This window comes from Eriocheir sinensis, chromosome 28 (genome assembly GCF_024679095.1).
Source record: "Eriocheir sinensis breed Jianghai 21 chromosome 28, ASM2467909v1, whole genome shotgun sequence".
Lineage (NCBI taxonomy): Eukaryota > Metazoa > Arthropoda > Malacostraca > Decapoda > Varunidae > Eriocheir > Eriocheir sinensis.
The window spans coordinates 7,694,003-7,712,781 of record NC_066536.1 but is presented as its reverse complement, the minus strand read 5'-3'; the positions used below and the strand labels follow the sequence as shown (position 1 = coordinate 7,712,781).

General features: G+C 45.2%; 1 protein-coding gene and 1 long non-coding RNA gene across 2 annotated transcripts; both read right to left on the bottom strand.

Annotated features, from left to right (window-relative positions):
- Positions 1 to 1,369: 1,369 nt before the first annotated feature.
- Positions 1,370 to 3,339, bottom strand: LOC127004452 (uncharacterized). The gene is made up of 2 exons (XR_007757800.1): positions 2,239 to 3,339; positions 1,370 to 2,113 (listed from the first exon to the last, which is right to left on the bottom strand). It is a non-coding gene; the product is annotated as an uncharacterized LOC127004452 (long non-coding RNA).
- Positions 3,340 to 3,382: 43 nt separating this feature from the next.
- On the bottom strand, positions 3,383 to 17,908 carry LOC127004448 (proline-, glutamic acid- and leucine-rich protein 1-like). The gene is made up of 3 exons (XM_050872174.1): positions 17,571 to 17,908; positions 8,692 to 9,092; positions 3,383 to 5,503 (listed from the first exon to the last, which is right to left on the bottom strand). The coding sequence occupies exons 1-3, from the start codon at positions 17,740 to 17,742 to the stop codon at positions 5,282 to 5,284; spliced, it is 795 nt and encodes a 264-aa protein (XP_050728131.1). The 5' UTR covers positions 17,743 to 17,908; the 3' UTR covers positions 3,383 to 5,281.
- Positions 17,909 to 18,779: the final 871 nt, after the last annotated feature.

The window sequence follows — 18,779 nt, the reverse complement described above, 5'->3', positions numbered from 1 at the left end:
TTATCCTCTTTCCGATACCGAAGACAAGGGAGAATTCGAAAACTGAAACAGAAAAAAGAAAATTTGAAAACTGAAACCGGTAAAAAAAAGAGAATTGGGAAACTGATATCGAAAAAAAAAGAGAATTGGGAAACTGATATCGAAAAAAAGAGAATTGGGAAACTGATATCGAAAAAAAAAGAGAATTGGGAAACTGATATCGAAAAAAAAAGAGAATTGGGAAACTGATATCGAAAAAAAAAGAGAATTGGGAAACTGATATCGAAAAAAAAAAGAGAATTGGGAAACTGACATTAAAAAAGAGAAGAGAAAGTGAAACCGAATAAATTTAAAACTGAAACCGAAAAAAAAAAGGAAACTGAAACCGAAAGAGAATTGGGAAACTGAAATCGGAAAGAGAAATCGGAAACAGAAAAAAAAGTAACCCATTCAAACCATTAAGGGGGTCCAGCAACGCCCTCACAACCGTAGAGAGCCTCGAAAGCCGTCACGGCCGCGCTTAACAAAAACGTCTTATTACAAATGTCTTAAGAAAAATGCCCCTGTGAACGATTCGAAGCCTCATGAAGCTGAACCGAAACCAACAGCTTAACAAAAACAAACAAAGAAACAAAAGACGATTCGCGCGCCCGGTTCTTAAATGTCAACAACCTAAGACCTATTTTCTTTGGTGTGGCGAAGAGATCACTTTTAGGAGAGAGAGAGAGAGAGAGAGAGAGAGAGAGAGAGAGAGAGAGAGAGAGAGAGAGAGAGAGAGAGCGCAATGAGCCTAACGGGAGCTAACCTGACCTAACTCAAGAATATAATAAAACCCAAAACACATGTTCCTGAGGTGACATGAAGATACTGGTGGTGGTGGTGGTGAAGGGAGGAGGGGGGGCTGGGGGGGGGGGGAGAAGGGCGGAGGGGGGCAAAGGGGTAGAGAAGACCATTGCACAGGGTCGATATATGAGTAATCGAGATCATTTTGATTGCTGATCATGCTGACTAGGGGGTCAACGCTCCCGGACCAGCGCTGGGGAGGAGGAGGAGGAGGAGGAGGAGGAGGAGGTGTTTGGCATTCAGGGCTACGAGTGTTTAGATGCAAATAAATAATCATCAATCTTACGAATCTGTAGAACATTTGAACATCGTCGAATTAAATAACTTTCGGAGCCAAACAACAGGGATCGTGGAGGTAACTTGAGATCACCTACGAAAATTAAGATAATGGAAAGGAACATAGTGGAATTAAATCATTTTCAAAGCCAAACACCAAAAACTGACCGTGGAAATTCAAACTAAACTGACCGTGGAAATTCAAACTAAACTGACCTTTCTTTTGGCCACCCGTCTTTTACTTTCTGAATAGGAGTAGTGATTAGCGGGCTTTTTTTTTTTTTTTTTTTTTTTTTTTTTTTACTCATTTATTTTTGCCCTTGAGCTGCTTCCTTTACCGTAAATAAAAAAAGTATCCCCCACCTGAATTGGCACTCGTTTTGTCCTTCCTTCCTTCCTTCCTTCTTTCTTTCCTTCCTTCCTCCCTCGCCTCGCTGGTCTGGCAACGCTGATGGTACGGCAACACTCACAATGGCGCACACCTCACACACACACACACACACACACCTGCCCACGCCACGCACAGGTAAAATGAGAACACAAAAGTAATGAAAAAATACAACAGGAGAATAACAAATATTAATGATGGATAAAATAACTGTACAGAACTAAATCAGAATAGTGAAAAAAGGTAGAAAAGGGGAACGAATATATTACCGACCCAAAAAATCATGAAGGGAAATAAGATTGATACTACATTAAAAAAAAAAGATGCTACAAAAGTTGAAATCCAAATCAGACTGGGCCACTTTACCTGTGCACGCGTGGTTTAATTAGCGTCCAGGTGGGTGATGGGTGGGCGGGCAGGTGTGCGGGTGGGTGGGTGGGGTGGGCGACAGGTGGGTGTAGCCGCACAGGTAGCCTCGTCAGCTCGGGCTACATAACAACACCTGATTCTTGCTGACTCTTCGCTGACTGACTGACTGACTGGCATACAAACACCTGAACCACAACCACGTCTATAAGTCAGTCAGTCAATCAGCCAGTCAGACGGGGGCAAAGCTGGCACGTGACTCTTGCTGACTACCCTTTGCTGACTGACTGACTGACTGACTGGCATACAAACAGCTGAACCACAAACACGTCTATAAGTCAGTCAGTCAATCAGCCAGTCAGACAGGGGCAAAGCTGGCACGTGACTCTGCTGACTACCCTTTGCTGACTGACTGACTGACTGACTGGCACACAAACACCTGAACCACAAACACGTCTATAAACCAGCCAGTCAGTCAACCAGTCAGAGAAGAGACCAAAGTGGGCACGTGACTGTTGCTGACTGACTGGTTGACTGACTGACTGAGGGACTGAATGGCACAATATTTTCCCTTCCTACGACTTCCACGCAGGTCAGCAGGTCAGAGAAGAGGAGGCAAGACCAGGCACACAATACAGAAAATCAGAGACCCTAATAATAATAATAATAATAATAATAATAATAATAATAATAATAATAATAAAGTACAGAGACGAAAGACAGTACACAACACATGTTTCGAAAGTGGACAACTTCACTCGGATTCTTTTTTTTTTTTTTTTTTTTTTTTTTTTTCCGAGGTCGTCCGTGTTATTTTCTTTCCTCTTTGTTGTCTTTTTCGTGTTCTCGTCACGTCGTCCTCTCGAGTCACTGTTATCACTCCGCGCAGCTTTGATGACCGCAGACACGCACCGACCCCCCCCACCCCCTCCCTCTTACGGTGGCGCCCCCAAACACACACACACACACACACACACACACACACACACACACACACACGCGGAGTCTTCTTACACGGCATATTGATTTGTTTTTTTGCTCCGTCTCTAAAAAAATAATATTGATAAGTATATACATGAATTTCCTTGCGTGACATAGCACAGAGGTGGATATTACCAGATACCAAAACCGTCATACTGTAAAATGTGAACGGTGAGATTACACGAAATACAAGATAGAATGAAGTTAGAAGAACGAATGAGTGAATGCCCTTATTATGCACATACTTACAAAGGCAGTGTGTGTGTGTGTGTGTGTGTGTGTGTGTGTGTGTGTGTGTGTGGAGTAAAATCTTTGGAAGGAAACACACACACACACACACAATCAACTATCATCATTTACCTGTCTTTTTTTTTCCACGTGTCTTATCTGGGCGCCACGGGGGGAGGAGGAGGGATGGGGAAGGGGAAGGGGGGTGCGCTGAATCATTGTTATGTATAGCGTGACTCAGAGCACCAAGCGGCAGCCTAGCTATGTACAGAGGGGGGGAGGGGGGGGGGCGAGTGCTGGGCTGGGGAAGGAGGAGGAGGAGGAGGAGGAGGAGGGTCAGGGCAGTAAAATGGGGAAGAGCAGGAATGGGTAGATAAGGGAAGGGTAGGAGGGAGAGTAAAAGGAGGAAAAGAGGAGACAGAATGAAAGGGAAAGGCAAACAGGAAGTGAAGGAAATGGAGACCCCGGTAGAGGAGTGGGAGAGGGGAGGGGAAGGGGAATTTACAGCAAGGAATGGAAGAGAAGGGGGGAGGAATGATAGGGGAGGGGAAGGGGAATTTACAGCAAGGAATGGAAGAGAAGGGGGGAGGAATGATAGGGGAGGGGAAGGGGAATTTACAGCAAGGAATGGGAGAGGGGAGGGGAAGGGGAATTTACAGCAAGGAATGGGAGAGGGGAGGGGAAGGGGAATTTACAGCAAGGAATGGGAGAGGGGAGGGGAGGAATGATGGGGTAGAGTAAGGGGAATTTACAGTATACATCCAACCAACCGAAGCCCATCGCCCTTACCTCCCCTCACCGCGTACCTGTACAGCCCTCCATCTTCCCTCCATTAAATCCTTGAGGTGAGGCAGAGGGGGGGGGGGAGAAGGAAGGCTCACCGGCAGTGGTTCTCGGTGGTCCTTAACGCTACTATATATAAAAGCTTACAAAATACTATTGGGTAGTGAGATCCGTCAGTTTCCCTTCGTAAAGCTAAACCAAGGTATTCGCCCGCAAAGTCAGGGGCGGTAGTGTGTATGTGGGGGGTGTAGGGGGGGGTTACGTAATTTGGGGAGGGATTAAGGTAAGGTAAGGTAAACTCATACACCTTAATTATCAGGTTGTCCAGGTAAGGTGTTGAGTTAGGGTTGTGAGGAGAAGGTAGAGGGGGAAAGAGAGTAACAGAGAGGTAAGAAAACAAGAGGGAAAAGGAGGGAACAGGGTCTTAATTATCCTCCTGTCATATTATCCTTCCGCCTCCACCTCCTCCTCCTTCTGTGAGAGGGAGGAGGAAAGTCGAAGGAGGTGGAGGGAAGGGAAGAGGTGGAAGAGACTGGAGGGAATATCATCAATTGAAAGACATTTTTGGGTAGGATTGGAGGGTAAGGAAAGGAAGGAGGAGAGAAAAGGAAAAGGGAGGGAAAGGGGAAAGATATAGGTCATTGGATTCGAATAGGAGGGAAGACTTATGGGTAGGAGTGGAGGAAAGGATTCAAGGAAGAGAGACAAAAAAGGGATGGAGAGGAAAAAAGACAGGTTAGTGGATTCAAGTATAGGAGGAAAAGGGTCAGATGAAGGGAGGGGGTGTCAAGGGGAATGGTGGGGAGGCGGTAATGGCAGTGAGGGGAGAAATGGGTGGCAGTGGTATTTGGAAGGGGCGGGAGGGAGATCATGGAAATGTCTTGTGATTAGGTTGATTGGGGCAGCTTAAGGATGGTCTTGCTCCACTCCTGAACGTGTCTTGAACCTGTCCTCCAATCAAGTCTTACGAGGTGGTGGATAAGTGTAACCTCCTCAAGACCTCGACTGAATCTTCTTGAGGGAGTTGGATTCCTTCGTTTTTTCTTGCTCTTGCGTCGCCTTGCACAGAATCCCAGAGGTGGTGGATGACCGTAATCCTGAATCTTCTTGAGGGAGTTGGATTCGGTCTTTCCTGCTCTCGGGTCGTCTTACATAGGATTTTAGGGCATGCAATCCTATGCTTTGTTTTCTGGCGTTTTAGGAATCCCAGCACGGCCAAAATTTGAATTTCTTGTACGGTCTTGAAACACTGAAGGAGGTTGAGTATTTTGAATGGTTGAGCCGCGAAGGACTTTTTCTTTTAAGCTTTTGATTCTGATCCACTTCTAACCACAATCGAATCCTTTTAATAAGTCTCGGTGCCGTCTTGAACCCCCAAACGGAGGACTCAATTCTTTATCCCCTCCGTTGTGCCTCCTAAAGGGATTCCGATCTACCTTACTTGCTCACGAGGCGCCAACAGACCAGCAGAAGGAGGGAGGCAGAGAGGCACCTGGTAAGAGCTGCTGGGATGGAAATACTCACAGCTCCCTCCACCTGCTCCTCTTCTTCCTTCTCCTCCCTCTTGTTGTCGTCCTCTTTGTCCTCTTCCCCCTCGTCTTCGTCTCCCTGGTTCTCTTTCTCCTTCTTCTCCTCCTTCCTGGTTCTCTTCGTTCTCACCTGCGGGAAAGGACGTGGAGAGAGAGGGATAAGATGATGGGGAAAAAGGGAAACTAGAAGGAAAATGAGGAAAGTGAGAAAAGAGGAAAGGTTGCGAAAAATGGATATCATAAAAAAATAAGAAATACACACCAATACAGAAGAAGGGTAAGAACTTTCTGGCTCTCTTCGTTCTCACCTGCGGGAAAGGAAGTAGAGAGAGAGGGATAAGATGATGGGGAAAAAGGGAAACTAGAAGGAAAATAATGAAAGTGAGGAAAGAGGAAAGGTTGCCAAGAACGGAAATCATACAATAAAAATGAAATATACACCAATACAGAAGAGGAGTAAGAACGCGTTGTGAATATAACAAGATAAAAAAGAAAAAAAATATATATATACACTTAGAACAGACTTAACCAGAGGCCGAGTGGATGCGCTAATCAAAGAACAGCGGCGAGTAGCGGGCTTTTTTTTTTTTTTTTTTTTTTTTTAGCTGTGTCCTTTAATGTAAAATAAATAAATAAATAAACCAAAATGAAATAAATAGAAGAAAAAATATAGAGATAAGTAACAATCGACACATTAGTAAAAAAAAACTTGAAAAAAATGAAACTGACCGTAAATAATAAACGAGCTAAACCAAAACCGAATAAATAAAAATGAATAGATAGAAAAATGACAGATATGAATAAAAATAAAGATAGATGGATAGATATAAAGACGTAAGGCAAAAGAAAAGATGACAACGATAAACGACTTGAGGAAACAAACAAACAAAAAAAAGACCCAGTAAGGAGACGGAAGTGAAGGTTGATGAATTAAAGGGAAAAAAAGACAAAAAAAAAAAGACCCAGTAAGGAGACGGAAGTGAAGGTTGATGAATGAAAGGGAAAAAAAGACCCAGTAAGGAGACGGAAGTGAAAGTTGATGAATTAAAGGGAAAAAAAAAAAAAAAAAAGACCCAGTTAGGAGACGGAAGTGAAGGTTGATGAATTAAAGGGAAAAAAAGACAAAAAAAAAAAAAACAAAAAAAAAAGACCCAGTAAGGAGACGGAAGTGAAGGTTGATGAATTAAAGGGAAAAAAAGACAAAAAAAAAAAGACCCAGTAAGGAGACGGAAGTGAAGGTTGATGAATGAAAGGGAAAAAAAGACAAAAAAAAAAAAAGACCCAGTAAGGAGACGGAAGTGAAGGTTGATGAATTAAAGGGAAAAAAAGACAAAAAAAAAAAAAAGACCCAGTAAGGAGACGGAAGTGAAGGTTGATGAATTAAAGGGAAAAAAAGACAAAAAAAAAAAAAGACCCAGTAAGGAGACGGAAGTGAAGGTTGATGAATTAAAGGGAAAAAAAGACAAAAAAAAAAAAAAGACCCAGTAAGGAGACGGAAGTGAAGGTTGATGAATTAAAGGGAAAAAAATACAAAAAAAAAAAACACCCAGTAAGGAGACGGAAGTGAAGGTTGATGAATGAAAGGGAAAAAAAGACAAAAAAAAAAAAGAAAAAAAGACCCAGTTAGGAGACGGAAGTGAAGGTTGATGAATGAAAGGGAAAAAAATAAAAAAAAATAAAAAAGAAAGATGAGGCCAAGGTATAAATGCGATAACGAAGAGGAAAACGGTGATAATGGAGAACAATGCATAACGAAAGATAACGATGGCTTGTAAACGGTGGATGAGGGGGAAAGGAGGGAGGACAAAATTAAAGTATACTCGTAGAAAAGAATTAAGAAAATGGAAAAGCAAACAAATATACTTAACCAACAAACTAACAGCGGCGAGTGTCTATCAGCGAAGACACAGAAGGCACCTCACCTCACACACCTGACGCCCCTTTAATTAACCTCTCACCCCCCCTCAAGCCTCACCTGTCCCTCCCCCTTCCCCTCCCCCCAGCCTCACCTGTCCCCACTAATTGCAGGTGTACCGTGGTGACACCGACGACAGGGAAATTGGAGGTAAAGTGCAGAGAGAGAGAGAGAGAGAGAGAGAGAGAGAGAGAGAGAGAGAGAGAGAGAGAGAGAGAGAGAGAGAGAGAGAGAGAGGTGATGTAAGGGAGAGAGTAATCACGTGTACCATCTCTCTCTCTCTCTCTCTCTCTTGGTCGAAACACCTGCAGGCTTTTTCTTGTTACTTGTTTTTATTACCGCGGTAATCTCTCTCTCTCTCTCTCTCTCTCTCTCTCTCTCTCTCCGTCCATATGTCGTTTTTCTGTCCATCACTACCCCCTATCCCTCCCCCCCCCTTCTGTCCCCCTTACCTCTCCTTGCTTCCTGACCTTTGAGAGAGAGAGAGAGAGAGAGAGAGAGAGAGAGAGAGAGAGAGAGAGAGAGAGAGAGAGAGAGAGAGAGAGAGAGAGAGAGAGAGAGAGAGAGAGAGAGAGCGGTAACCTGACCCACCCAGCAGCCGGGGTAATTAGTGTAAAATAGAGAATAATTAAAACATGACTTACGGGATCATTAGGGGCTTAAGAGAGGGTAATTAGGCCAGGGGGGGGGGGGGGGGGTCATTAGCGCGCCATGACAGGATGACCGAGGCGAAAAAAAAAGAGACGAGTTGACCCATCGCAAAAATTGAATGTGATGACGTAGAATGATGATGATGATGATGACGATGATGATGATGATGATTATAGTGACATGAAAAATAAGAGACCATGAAATACTTAATACGAGATTTTTTGAGAAGTATTTTGGTAAGATGATGAGGATTAGGGGGTGGCGTTACTGATGGAGGGAGAGAAGAGGGAAGGGGAGAACAAACTACAGCAGACCTGCTGGAGGAAAAATGAAAGTGAAAGAACGAAAGAGACAAGGAAAGATGAACAAAAGAATGATGAATCCCCTCTCGGTGTAGGCTCAGAATCTCCCCCCCCCCCCCCCCCACACACACACACACACACCACCACCATCACAGGAGAGAAATGATGATGATGATGATGATGAGGAGGAGGAGGAGGAGAACGAAAAACAAGAAGTCGAATGAGAAGAGAAGCAGAATGAGAAGAATAGGGAAAAGCAGAATGAAAAGAAGAAAGAGAAGGAAAAATTGAAAAAAAAACAGGAATACAGGAAAAAAAGAAAAGGAGAATGGGGAACCTTAGCTAAAAACGAAGAAAACGAGGAAGAGGAGGAGAAAGGGAAGAGAAAGAAGAAAAATAAAATGGATGAAACTATAAAATAAAAAATAAAAATAGCGCTACTCGGCTCACCTTCGCGTGGGTCACCTGGAACTGGTCAGCGATCTTCCTCAGGTCAGCGCCGATACGCCGCCATGTCTGCCGCTCCTCCCCCTCCTCCCCCCCACTCGCCTCCTCCCGCGGGGCCATGGGGGGGCGGGGGCGGCAGGGGATTGGCCAGGAGAGCGGCTGGAGGGGGGGAGACACACGGGGTAGGGGGTCCTCATCTTGCCTCCCCGCCTGGTTATTCTCCCCAGTCGCACCTATCGCCCCCTCCGTTGGTCTGGGGGAGGCTGGGGTGAGCGGGGGCGTGGGGGGCAGGTGGGGTGAGGGCGGGGGGGTGTCCGGGAAGAAGGCATGGCAGGAGCGGGTGCGTCGGAGGGGTGAGGGGGGCGGGGTGTTGCACGGAATCAAGTCAGGCAGGGGGAGCTGATCTGTGGGGGAGATTAGGGAGGGGAGTTAGTGATGGAGTGGAGAGAAGAGAGGAGGGGAGGGGAGGAGAGGGAGTGACGGTGGGGGAAGAAAGGGAGATTAGCGAGGGGAGTTAGTGATGGAGTGAAGAGAGAGAAGAGGGGGGGGGAAGGGGAGGAGAGGGAGTGATGGTGGGGGAAGAAAGGGAGACTAAAGAAGGGGAGTTAGTGATGGAATGGAGGGAGAGAAGAGGGGAGGGGAGAAGCAGGAGAGAGGAAAGGGAGGGGAGAGGGGAGTGACATGCTGGGGGAAGAAGGGAGATTAAAGAAGGGGAGTTAGTGATGGAGTGAAGGGGAGACGAGGGGAGGGTAGAAAGAAAGGTTAAGGAAGGGAAGTTATTATAGTGATGCTGTGAAGGGAGAGAAAAGAGGAGGGGAGACAGGAGGGACATGCTGGGAGGAAGAAAGGGAGATTAAAGAAGGGGAGTTAGTGATGGAGTGAAGGGGAGACGAGGGGTGGGGAGAAAGAAAGGTTAAGGAAGGGGAGCTAGTGATGCTGTAAAGGGGAGAGAAGTGGCTTGTGGGGGAGAATAGAGGAGGGAAGAAACAGTGGTATAATAGACTAATGGAACGGAGGGAAGGGGACGAGAGAGGGGAGGGGCATTCTGAGGGGAAAATATAAGTTGAATGAAACGAATTAGAAAACAAAGAAAGGAATGCATGAAGCGAAGAGAAAAAGAAATCAAGATAGGAAATGAAACACTATAATGACCAACTTTGTGATAATAATAATAATAATAATAATAAATGGTTTATTAATTTGTAGGCAGACATAAGGCTGAAAATACACAAAAATACAATACAATGAGTTTCATGTGATGAGTAATGGGGGAAGTGGAGAAGGGTGATGTGTGTGTGTGTGTGTGTGTGTGTGTGTGTGTGTGTTGGGGTGGAGGGGTCATGTAATAATGGGTGCGTGTGTGTGTGTGTGTGTGTGTTGGTGTAGATAGACACGAAGAGAAGCATACTATTAAGAGATTAACACACACACACACACACACACACACACACACACACACAAGCACATAGATTAACATATTAGATAACAAAACAAAGCTAGATTTTTACCCTTTACCCTTCTCTCTCTCTCTCTCTCTCTAATGGCCGGTGATCACGTAGACATCACAGCAGCAGGACACAAAGAGTTGCTATCAATAAGTACAAGAGTCTCCGAGGCCATTAAGATTAGCTAATCACTCCAGCCCGCCAGTACTAGTAGCTAATCAGTGAATAATGTCTCTCTCTCTCTCTCTCTCTCTCTCTCTCTCTCTCTCTCTATACTACTACTACTACTACTACTACTACTACTACTACTGCTACCACCGTATCCATTATGAAGACTTAACACTCCTCCTCCTCCTCCTCCTCCTCTTCCTCTTCCTCCTCTTCTCCCCTCTCCTCTATCCTCATCTTCCACCTCCATGTCTTTCCTTTTTCTAACTATTCAAATTTTCTTCCCTCTCACTTTTCCTCCCTTCCCATCCTTCCCTTCACCCCTTCACTTTATGTTCCTCCTTCCCTCCTTCTCTCTCTCTCCTTTTTTCCTTTCTCTTTCTCTTCCACCTCCACATCTCTTATATTTTTTCTTTCCTCTCTTCTAGTTTTCTTCCTTTCCTTCCACTTTTCCCCCTTCTTCCACCTCCTCATCCTTCTCTCCACCTCTCCTAATTTTCTTTTCTCCTTTCGTCCCTCCTTCCCTAACTTGCATTCTCTCTCTCTCTCTCTCTCTCCCCTTCACCCTTCCTTCCGTTTTCTTCTTTTCTGTTAACTTTCTTCCCTCTCTCCCTTTCTCCCTTCCTCTCCTGCCTTCACCCTCTTCACCTTTCAGCTTTCCTCCCTCCTCTCTCCCTCTCCCTCCTTTACCCCCCCTTCCCTAACTTGCCTCCCCTCCCTTCTCCTTTCCACCCCTCTCAACTTTCTTCCCTCTTTCCCTTCCTCTCCTTCCTTCACCCTCCTTTTCACCTTTCAACTCTCTTCCCTCCTCTCTCCCTCCTTCCCTAACTTGCCTCCCCTCCCTTATCCTTTCCACCCCTCTCAACTTTCTTCCCTCTCCTCTCTCCCTCTCCCTCGTATTTGTCCCCATCGTCAGGAGCACAAAGGAGGGAAGAACAGCTACAACTCAATGCGATTAATGATTCCCTCCCTCCTTCCCTCCCTCCTCTCTCCCTTCCTCTCACTCTCCATCCGCCAGTCCTTCTTGATAAGCCAAAGTGTAATTCTTTCTCCCTCCTCCTCCTCCTCCCTGGTGAGTCGTGGGGAGGGTGGCACTGTGGCCTGACACTGGCACTCTCTCCCTCCCTCCTTCCTCCCTCCCTCAGTGCCACAACAAAGAGACCAGGGAGGGAGGGAGCGAGTAAGGGAGGGAGGAAAAAAAGGATAGGGTGGAAGATGGGAGGGAAGGAGGGTGCAAGAGAAGGGGTCTTTCGCATTTTACATTGGTTTGTTTTAGTGGAGGAGGAGGAGGAGGAGGAGGAGGAGGAGGAGGAGGAGGAAAGGAAAAAAATAAATAGGGGAGAGAAAGGAAGGGAACTTGGCATTTAACAATTTATCCATCGAGAGAGAGAGAGAGAGAGAGAGAGAGAGAGAGAGAGAGAGAGCGTGTTGTCAGTCGGTCTCTTTGTTCCTCGTTGGCAGTACGGGATGTTTTTTTCTTTCTTGTTTTGCGTCTCTGGGTCAGTGGCGTGTGCTCTCTCTCTCTCTCTCTCTCTCTCTCTCTCTCTCTCTCTAATGGATGAGGTTCCAGACGTGTTTAATTCGATGATGCAGGAACATTGGTCTGTCTGTCTGTAATTGGTCTGCGTCTGTCTGTCTGTTTGTCTGTGTCTAATTAGCCTCTGTCTGTGTCTGTGTCTTTGTCTTTGGTCTGTGTCTGTCTGTAATTGATCTGCGTCTGTCTGTCTGTCTTTGGAATGTGTCTGTTTAAAGCAGCAGTTTTAGTCTGTGTGTCTGTGGTATTGTCTTAATTTATATATCTATTGGTCTGTGGAAATTAACAGCATATTTATCTATCAGTAATGGTTGTCTATTGGTCTGTTTATCTATCTGTCTGGGTTGCAAGGGATACGGACAACCATTATTAGATCGGAATCCCCTTGTCCTGGTCTGGATAATTATGTATCATAGCTGAAGAGAGTTTGAATCTGTCGGGTTTAGTTGAAGTGGTCTTAAACTCAAGGGGGATGAGATAAAGTGATGAAGATATGAAGTGGCCCTAACGGAGTGGTCTTAAATAATGAAGTGGTCCTAGCGAAGTGGTCTTAAACTGAAGTGGGATGAGATAGTGAGGAAGATTCGAAGTGGTTTTAACGAAGTGGTCTTAAACTGAAGTGGGATGAGATAGTGATTAAGATTTGATGCGGTTTTAACGAAGTGGTCTTAAACTGAAGTGGGATGAGATAGTGATTAAGATTTGATGCGGTTTTAACGAAGTGGTCTTAAACTGAAGTGGAATGAGATAGTGATTAAGATTTGATGCGGTTTTAACGAAGTGGTCTTAAACTGAAGTGGAATGAGATAGTGATTAAGATTTGATGCGGTTTTAACGAAGCGGTCTTAACTGAAGTGAGGTGAGATAGTGATTAAGATTTGATGCGGTTTTAACGAAGTGGTCTTAAACTGAAGTGGAATGAGATAGTGATTAAGATTTGATGCGGTTTTAACGAAGTGGTCTTAACTGAAGTGGGGTGAGATAGTGATTAAGATTTGATGCGGTTTTAACGAAGTGGTCTTAAACTGAAGTGGGATGAGTTGAAGTGACGAAGAATTGAAGTGGTTTTAACGAAGTGGTCTTAAACTGAAGTGGGATGAGAGAGTGAGAATTGAAGTGGTTTTAACGAAGTGGTCTTAAACTGAAGTGGGATGAGTTGAAGTGACGAAGAATTGAAGTGGTTTTAACGAAGTGGTCTTAAACTGAAGTGGGATGAGATAGTGATTAAGATTTGATGTGGTTTTAACGAAGTGGGGTGAGTTGAAGTGACTTGGGCTGAGATGAAGTGACGAAAAATTGAATTAGCCTTAACGAAGTGATTCTGAACTGAAGTGGGATGGGGTGAAGTGACTTGGGCTGAGATGAGGTGACGAAGAAATGAAGTGGCCTAAAACTGAAGTGGCATGGGATGAAGTGACATGTATGGGCTTTGTTGAAATGGTCTTAAACTGAAGTGATATGGTTTAATCGAAGCGGTTTTAAGGAAGTGGTCTAATAAGTGAGGTGTAAGGTGAAGTGTAGTAGAAAGTCAAGAGGTGAGGGGCATATGCTCGTCTAGTCTAGTGTGGCTGGGCTAACAACAGGACTCATAGGTTGGCATTATAACGCAAACTCACTTCTCACATCACCTATTTCTAAAGGTCAAAGAGGGAGTCAGTCGGGTTCTAATGAGTGTTTCTTCAGGTTCACGGTACAGAAGAAGACTCACACTACCACCAGGGTCATAAAACTACCCCTGGAAATCCCCACAACGCCTACGAAAGCCTTGTCAAATATGTGTTCTTGGGTGGCAATACGTCTAGCAGTACAACCCTAATATTCTTAAACAAGTCGATGGCCAAGCATACATATTTGACAAGGCTTTATTAGTTCTGAGCCTTGCCGTGGGTAGTTTTATGACCCTTCTGTACCATGAACCCCCAAAAGCATTCATTAGAGCCCGATTGGCCACTTTTTTGGGCTTTGGAAACAGCTGTTGTGAGGTGGAAATATCTGAGATCACCAACCCTTGTCTGTCGTGACTGGACTGGACTTCAGGTGGAGGGTGGTGCGTTTTTTTTCTTTCTCTGTTCCACCATCTTTATCCACCCATCCACCCCTTGTCTTCCGTTTCACTCTGTTCCACCATCTTTATCCACCCATCCACCCCTTGTCTTCCGTTTCACTCTGTTCCACCATCTTTATCCACCCATCCACCCCTTGTCTTCCGTTTCACTCTGTTCCACCATCTTTATCCACCCATCCACCCCTTGTCTTCCGTTTCACTCTGTTCCACCATCTTTATCCACCCATCCACCCCTTGTCTTCCGTTTCACTCTGTTCCACCATCTTTATCCACCCATCCACCCCTTGTCTTCCGTTTCACTCTGTTCCACCATCTTTATCCACCCATCCACCCCTTGTCTTCCGTTTCACTCTGTTCCACCATCTTTATCCACCCATCCACCCCTTGTCTTCCGTTTCACTCTGTTCCACCATCTTTATCCACCCATCCACCCCTTGTCTTCCGTTTCACCACCACCCTTCTCTACCCCGACTGACCCCCGCCCTTCCTCCGCTTCTTCCTTTTCCTTTGTTTTTGCTTCTCTCCTTCCATCGCCTCCTCTTCCTTCTTTTTTTTTTTTCAACGGACTGGTTTTCCTCAATTTTCTGCCTCCTCCTTCTTCTTCTTTGTCTTTATTTCCTTATTCTTCTCTTTTCCTGCCTCATTTTCCTCCTCTCTTTGTTTATTTTCCTCCTCCTCCTCCTCCCATCCTCTTCATTTTTACACAATTTTACCTCTTTGCTTGTATCCCTCTTCTCCTCCTCCTCCTCCTCCCTCTCCTCTTCCTCCTCCTCCTCCTCCTCCCTGTCCTCCTAATACCAAACATGCAAATCATCATCTTTCTCAATGTCCCAAGTGCTATAAAAAGTTTTCCTCCTCCTCCTCCTCCTTCTCTCCTCACTTCATGATGAATTTAATTTAATAATATTTTTTGGTTTAAGTTTCGACACGCTTTCCTGTTTTCTTTATTTTTCTGCTTATTTCCTTTTATCTTATTTTTCTCGTTTTTCTTCTTATATAAACGACTAACCACAGACACGTATCACATATTGTCCTCTCTCTCTCTCTCTCTCTCTCTCTCTCTCTCTCCTTTTAAGAGGCTTCGGTAACCCTGCGTGATGGATGACACCGCGAGGAGGAGGAGAAGGAGAAGGAGAAGGAGAAGGAGGAGATAATAATGAGTCCTTTGCCCTGTCCCGTCTCAATTTCACCCCCTTCCTCCTCCTCCTCCTACTACTACTACTACTACTACAACAGCTACTTCTACTACTGCTACCAACAACAACACCACAACCACCATCACCACCACAGCTACTACTACTACCACCACCATTACCACTGCACCCCCTTCTTCTTCTCTTCCTTCTTTTTCTCTTCCCTCTCAACCTCCTTTTCTTTCCTCTCTTTTCTCCTTACACGCTCTCATTTTTATTCTCACGCCTCCCTCCTCCTCCTCCTCCCCACACACCTGCCCTCCTCTGACCTTCCATCTTCATTAGTTATTTTGCAGGTGCACGAAAGGAGGAGGAGGAGGAGGAGGAGGAAGAGGAGGAGGAGTGTGCCAGTAACTTGATGTCCGCCACCAGCTAACGACTTTGTGTTGATGTGAAGAGGAGGAGGAGGAGGAGGAGGAAGAGGAGGAGGAGGAGTTACGACTGAGAGGAGACTACGCAACAGTATTAACCCAGAGAGAGAGAGAGAGAGAGAGAGAGAGAGAGAGAGAGAGAGTTCATTGGGGTCGCGCGCGTCACCTTCCCTCCTCCTCCTCCTCTTCTTCCTCCTCCTTCTCCTCAACGTGAATACATGATGTGTTGAGATGCTTGACCGCGAGAAGACCTTGCCGAGATTTATGTAAAGGGGAGAGAATGGATGTCTCTCTCTCTCTCTCTCTCTCTCTCTCTCTCTCTCTCTCTCTCTCTCTCTCTGTTTTTACCCATTGCTCGTAAATCTTGGGGTCTGTTTTCTTTACCTCACGAGAGAGAGAGAGAGAGAGAGAGAGAGAGAGAGAGAGAGAGAGAGAGAGAGAGAGACGCTACACAAAAAAGTTTAATTAATTCACTCATCACAAGTGCGTTCCCCTCTTCCTCCTCCTTCCTCTTCTCTTCCTATTTCCTCTCCTCCTCCTCCTTTTCCTTCGCTTCCTCCACCTACACGCTTCTTTTCCTTCTCTTCATACCTCCTTTTCTTCTTCATCATTACCAATAACACAACCAAGCCACAGGAGAGAGAGAGAATAAACAGTACCGTTCCTGCAACATGATACAACAAGATACGAGAGGATCAGCATGCTCTCTCTCTCTCTCTCTCTCTCTCTCTCTCTCTCTCTCCGCCCGGTACTATGCATTTGTCACTTCTACTACTACTACGACTTCTACTGCTACCATCACTACTACTACTACAACTATTACTACCACCACCACCACTACTACTGCTATTATTACTACCATTACTACTACTACTACTACCACTACCGTCACTTCTAATAATAGTAACGAAAGTGACGCTGTGAAGGTCGTAGACTAGAAATGATGTCAACCACCAACATAAGAGTGCAGTTGAGTTGCGTAGCGGGAGAGAGAGAGGAAGGAAATAGAAAATAAGTGACGATGAAGGAGAATTTGAAGTGAAGGAAAAGGGATTGTATTATTTATATTAGAGAAACAGTATACTCTCTCTCTCTCTCTCTCTCCAAATCTGCTCCGTCATTCCACCTCATCACCTCAACCTTTTTTTTTTCTTTACCGTTAATTAACTTCACCTTTGATATGTCACACCCATAACTCACCCACTTACTCCCTTCCTTCACCCACCCACACACTCACTCTCATATACTCACCCACTCATCAAACTCACCTCCCCTCACACACACACACACACACACACACACACACACAACAAAGAAAAACTCCCTCCGCTTCCACACACATTCCCTCTCATTCACTTACTCAGAATAGCACAGACTCCCTCCCTCCCCCACTTACTCATCGACATGCAAGCTCACCTGTTTTCTCGACACTCTGCCTCTCATTCACTCACTCACGTAGTCAACCATCAATTACTCACACCAGGAAAAAAAAACAATGGCCGGAAATCAAGAAGTAGAGAAAGAGAGAAGAAAGAAAAGAACAGAGGCGAGAAATCAGGAGACAAGTTGAGAAAGAGAGAAGAAAGAAAAAAAGTGGACAAATTGAGAAAGAGTGAAGGAAAAAAAAAAACAGGCCGGAGATCAGGAAGCAAATAGAGAAAAAGAGAAGAGAGAAAAAAAGAGGCCGGAGATCGGGAAACAAATAGAGAAAGATAGATAAGGAGAAAAAAGAGGCCGGAAATCAGGAAGCAAATAGAGAAAAAGAGAAGAGAAAAAAGAGAGGCGGGATATCAGGAAGCATATAGAGAAAGAGAGAGAAGGAGAAAACAGAGAGGTCGGAGATCAGGAAGCAAGTACAGAAGGAGAGAGAAGAAAATCGGACAGCAAACAAAGCAAAGGAGTTGTCTAAGTAAAGGAACGCATAATGAGTTGTAGGTTGACAGTAGAAAATCCTCGTTATCTACCCGAGCATGTAATAAAACTGTCACTACCACTACCACTACTTCTACAGCTTATATTACTACCACTACTACTACTACTACTACAACCACTTTCACAACTACAAAAAACAACTTCTACTACTTTAACACACACACACGCACTCACCTCGCGTGTAGTCAACCCTCTGCCAGTTGACATCTCGACGGTTCAGGTGATGGTGGTGATGCTGAGGACTGTCGTGGTGGTAAGGGTAGTGATGCAGGTCGTGGTAATCGCTGTCGTTCATCGTGGGCGCATATCCAAAGGGCACCGCGCCGTGAACCAGTAAATTTAACATGCTCTGGGCGGGGACGAGCTCACCAACACACAACGGGCGGGAGGCAGCGAGTGGCGTGAACCCGAAACCCGCGACATCACACAGGCTACTGGGTCTGCACGCCGCCTTGCCGCTTATATAGGCGGGGCGATGGGAGGAGCGGGATGATGGGGGGGCTCCGTGTGGCCCAATAGGAACTTCCATCTTGCCTCTCTTCCTCCTCCTTCTCCTCTTCCTCCTCCTCCTCCTCCTCCTCCTCCTCCTCCTCCTCCTCCTACTACTACTACTACTACTTTCCCTACTACTCCTGCTCATAAGGCGTATTCCAATTTCCTAACCGTGTTCAGAGAGAGAGAGAGAGAGAGAGAGAGAGAGAGAGATTTAAGGTCTGAAACGTTTTATGAGATAATTGCGTGCGTGCGTCTGTTTGTGTGTGTGTGTGTGTGTCGTCACCACTTCATCAATTTCATCACACGTTAATTAATCGTAAACGCTCATAAACAAGACATTTAGCGGCGTCTGTTACTGAATGAGTGAGTGAAGGGGGAGCGAGGTGCGTAAATGAGCGTTAATGAGCGGGTGTATATCGCTGACAGTGTGTGTGTGTGTGTGTGTGTGTGTGAGACTCAGGGATTGAGTGGATACAAGAGTGTGAATGCGACCACGAATCCCGCAAACTTCTAAAAACAACGATACGATTACAAAGAAATAATGTGAATTTGACTGCGAACACGAATTCTTCATGAATACCCGCATGAATTTATTCATGGATATGTTTCGTTAAAACAAATAGCTATAACTCGTCACAGTGTTGTACTAAAGTTATGCAGGTAAAAATGACTTCCTGAGCAATGAGTCATGGCTGGTGTGCACAGTGCGCCGATTAGTCCTGCCGCAAGTACAGCAGAGACGTAATTGTTTCTTCTTGAATTCCTGTAACCGAATTACAATAGAAGTACAACATAACATACTATCGGGTAGGCTACGTCGCTAGTTGTTTCATGTCGTAGGCCTCACTTCTATTAATCGCTTTTGAAATGATGTTTATTTTTAAATGC

Coding starts and splice junctions, on each gene's coding strand:
- LOC127004448 (XM_050872174.1), bottom strand. CDS start 17,742: ATGTTAAATTTACTGGTTCACGGCGCGGTGCCCTTTGGATATGCGCCC. Junction 9,093..17,570: donor GAGGGTTGACTACACGCGAG/GTGAGTGCGTGT, acceptor TCTCCCCCACAG/ATCAGCTCCCCCTGCCTGAC. Junction 5,504..8,691: donor TCCAGGTGACCCACGCGAAG/GTGAGCCGAGTA, acceptor CCTTTCCCGCAG/GTGAGAACGAAGAGAACCAG.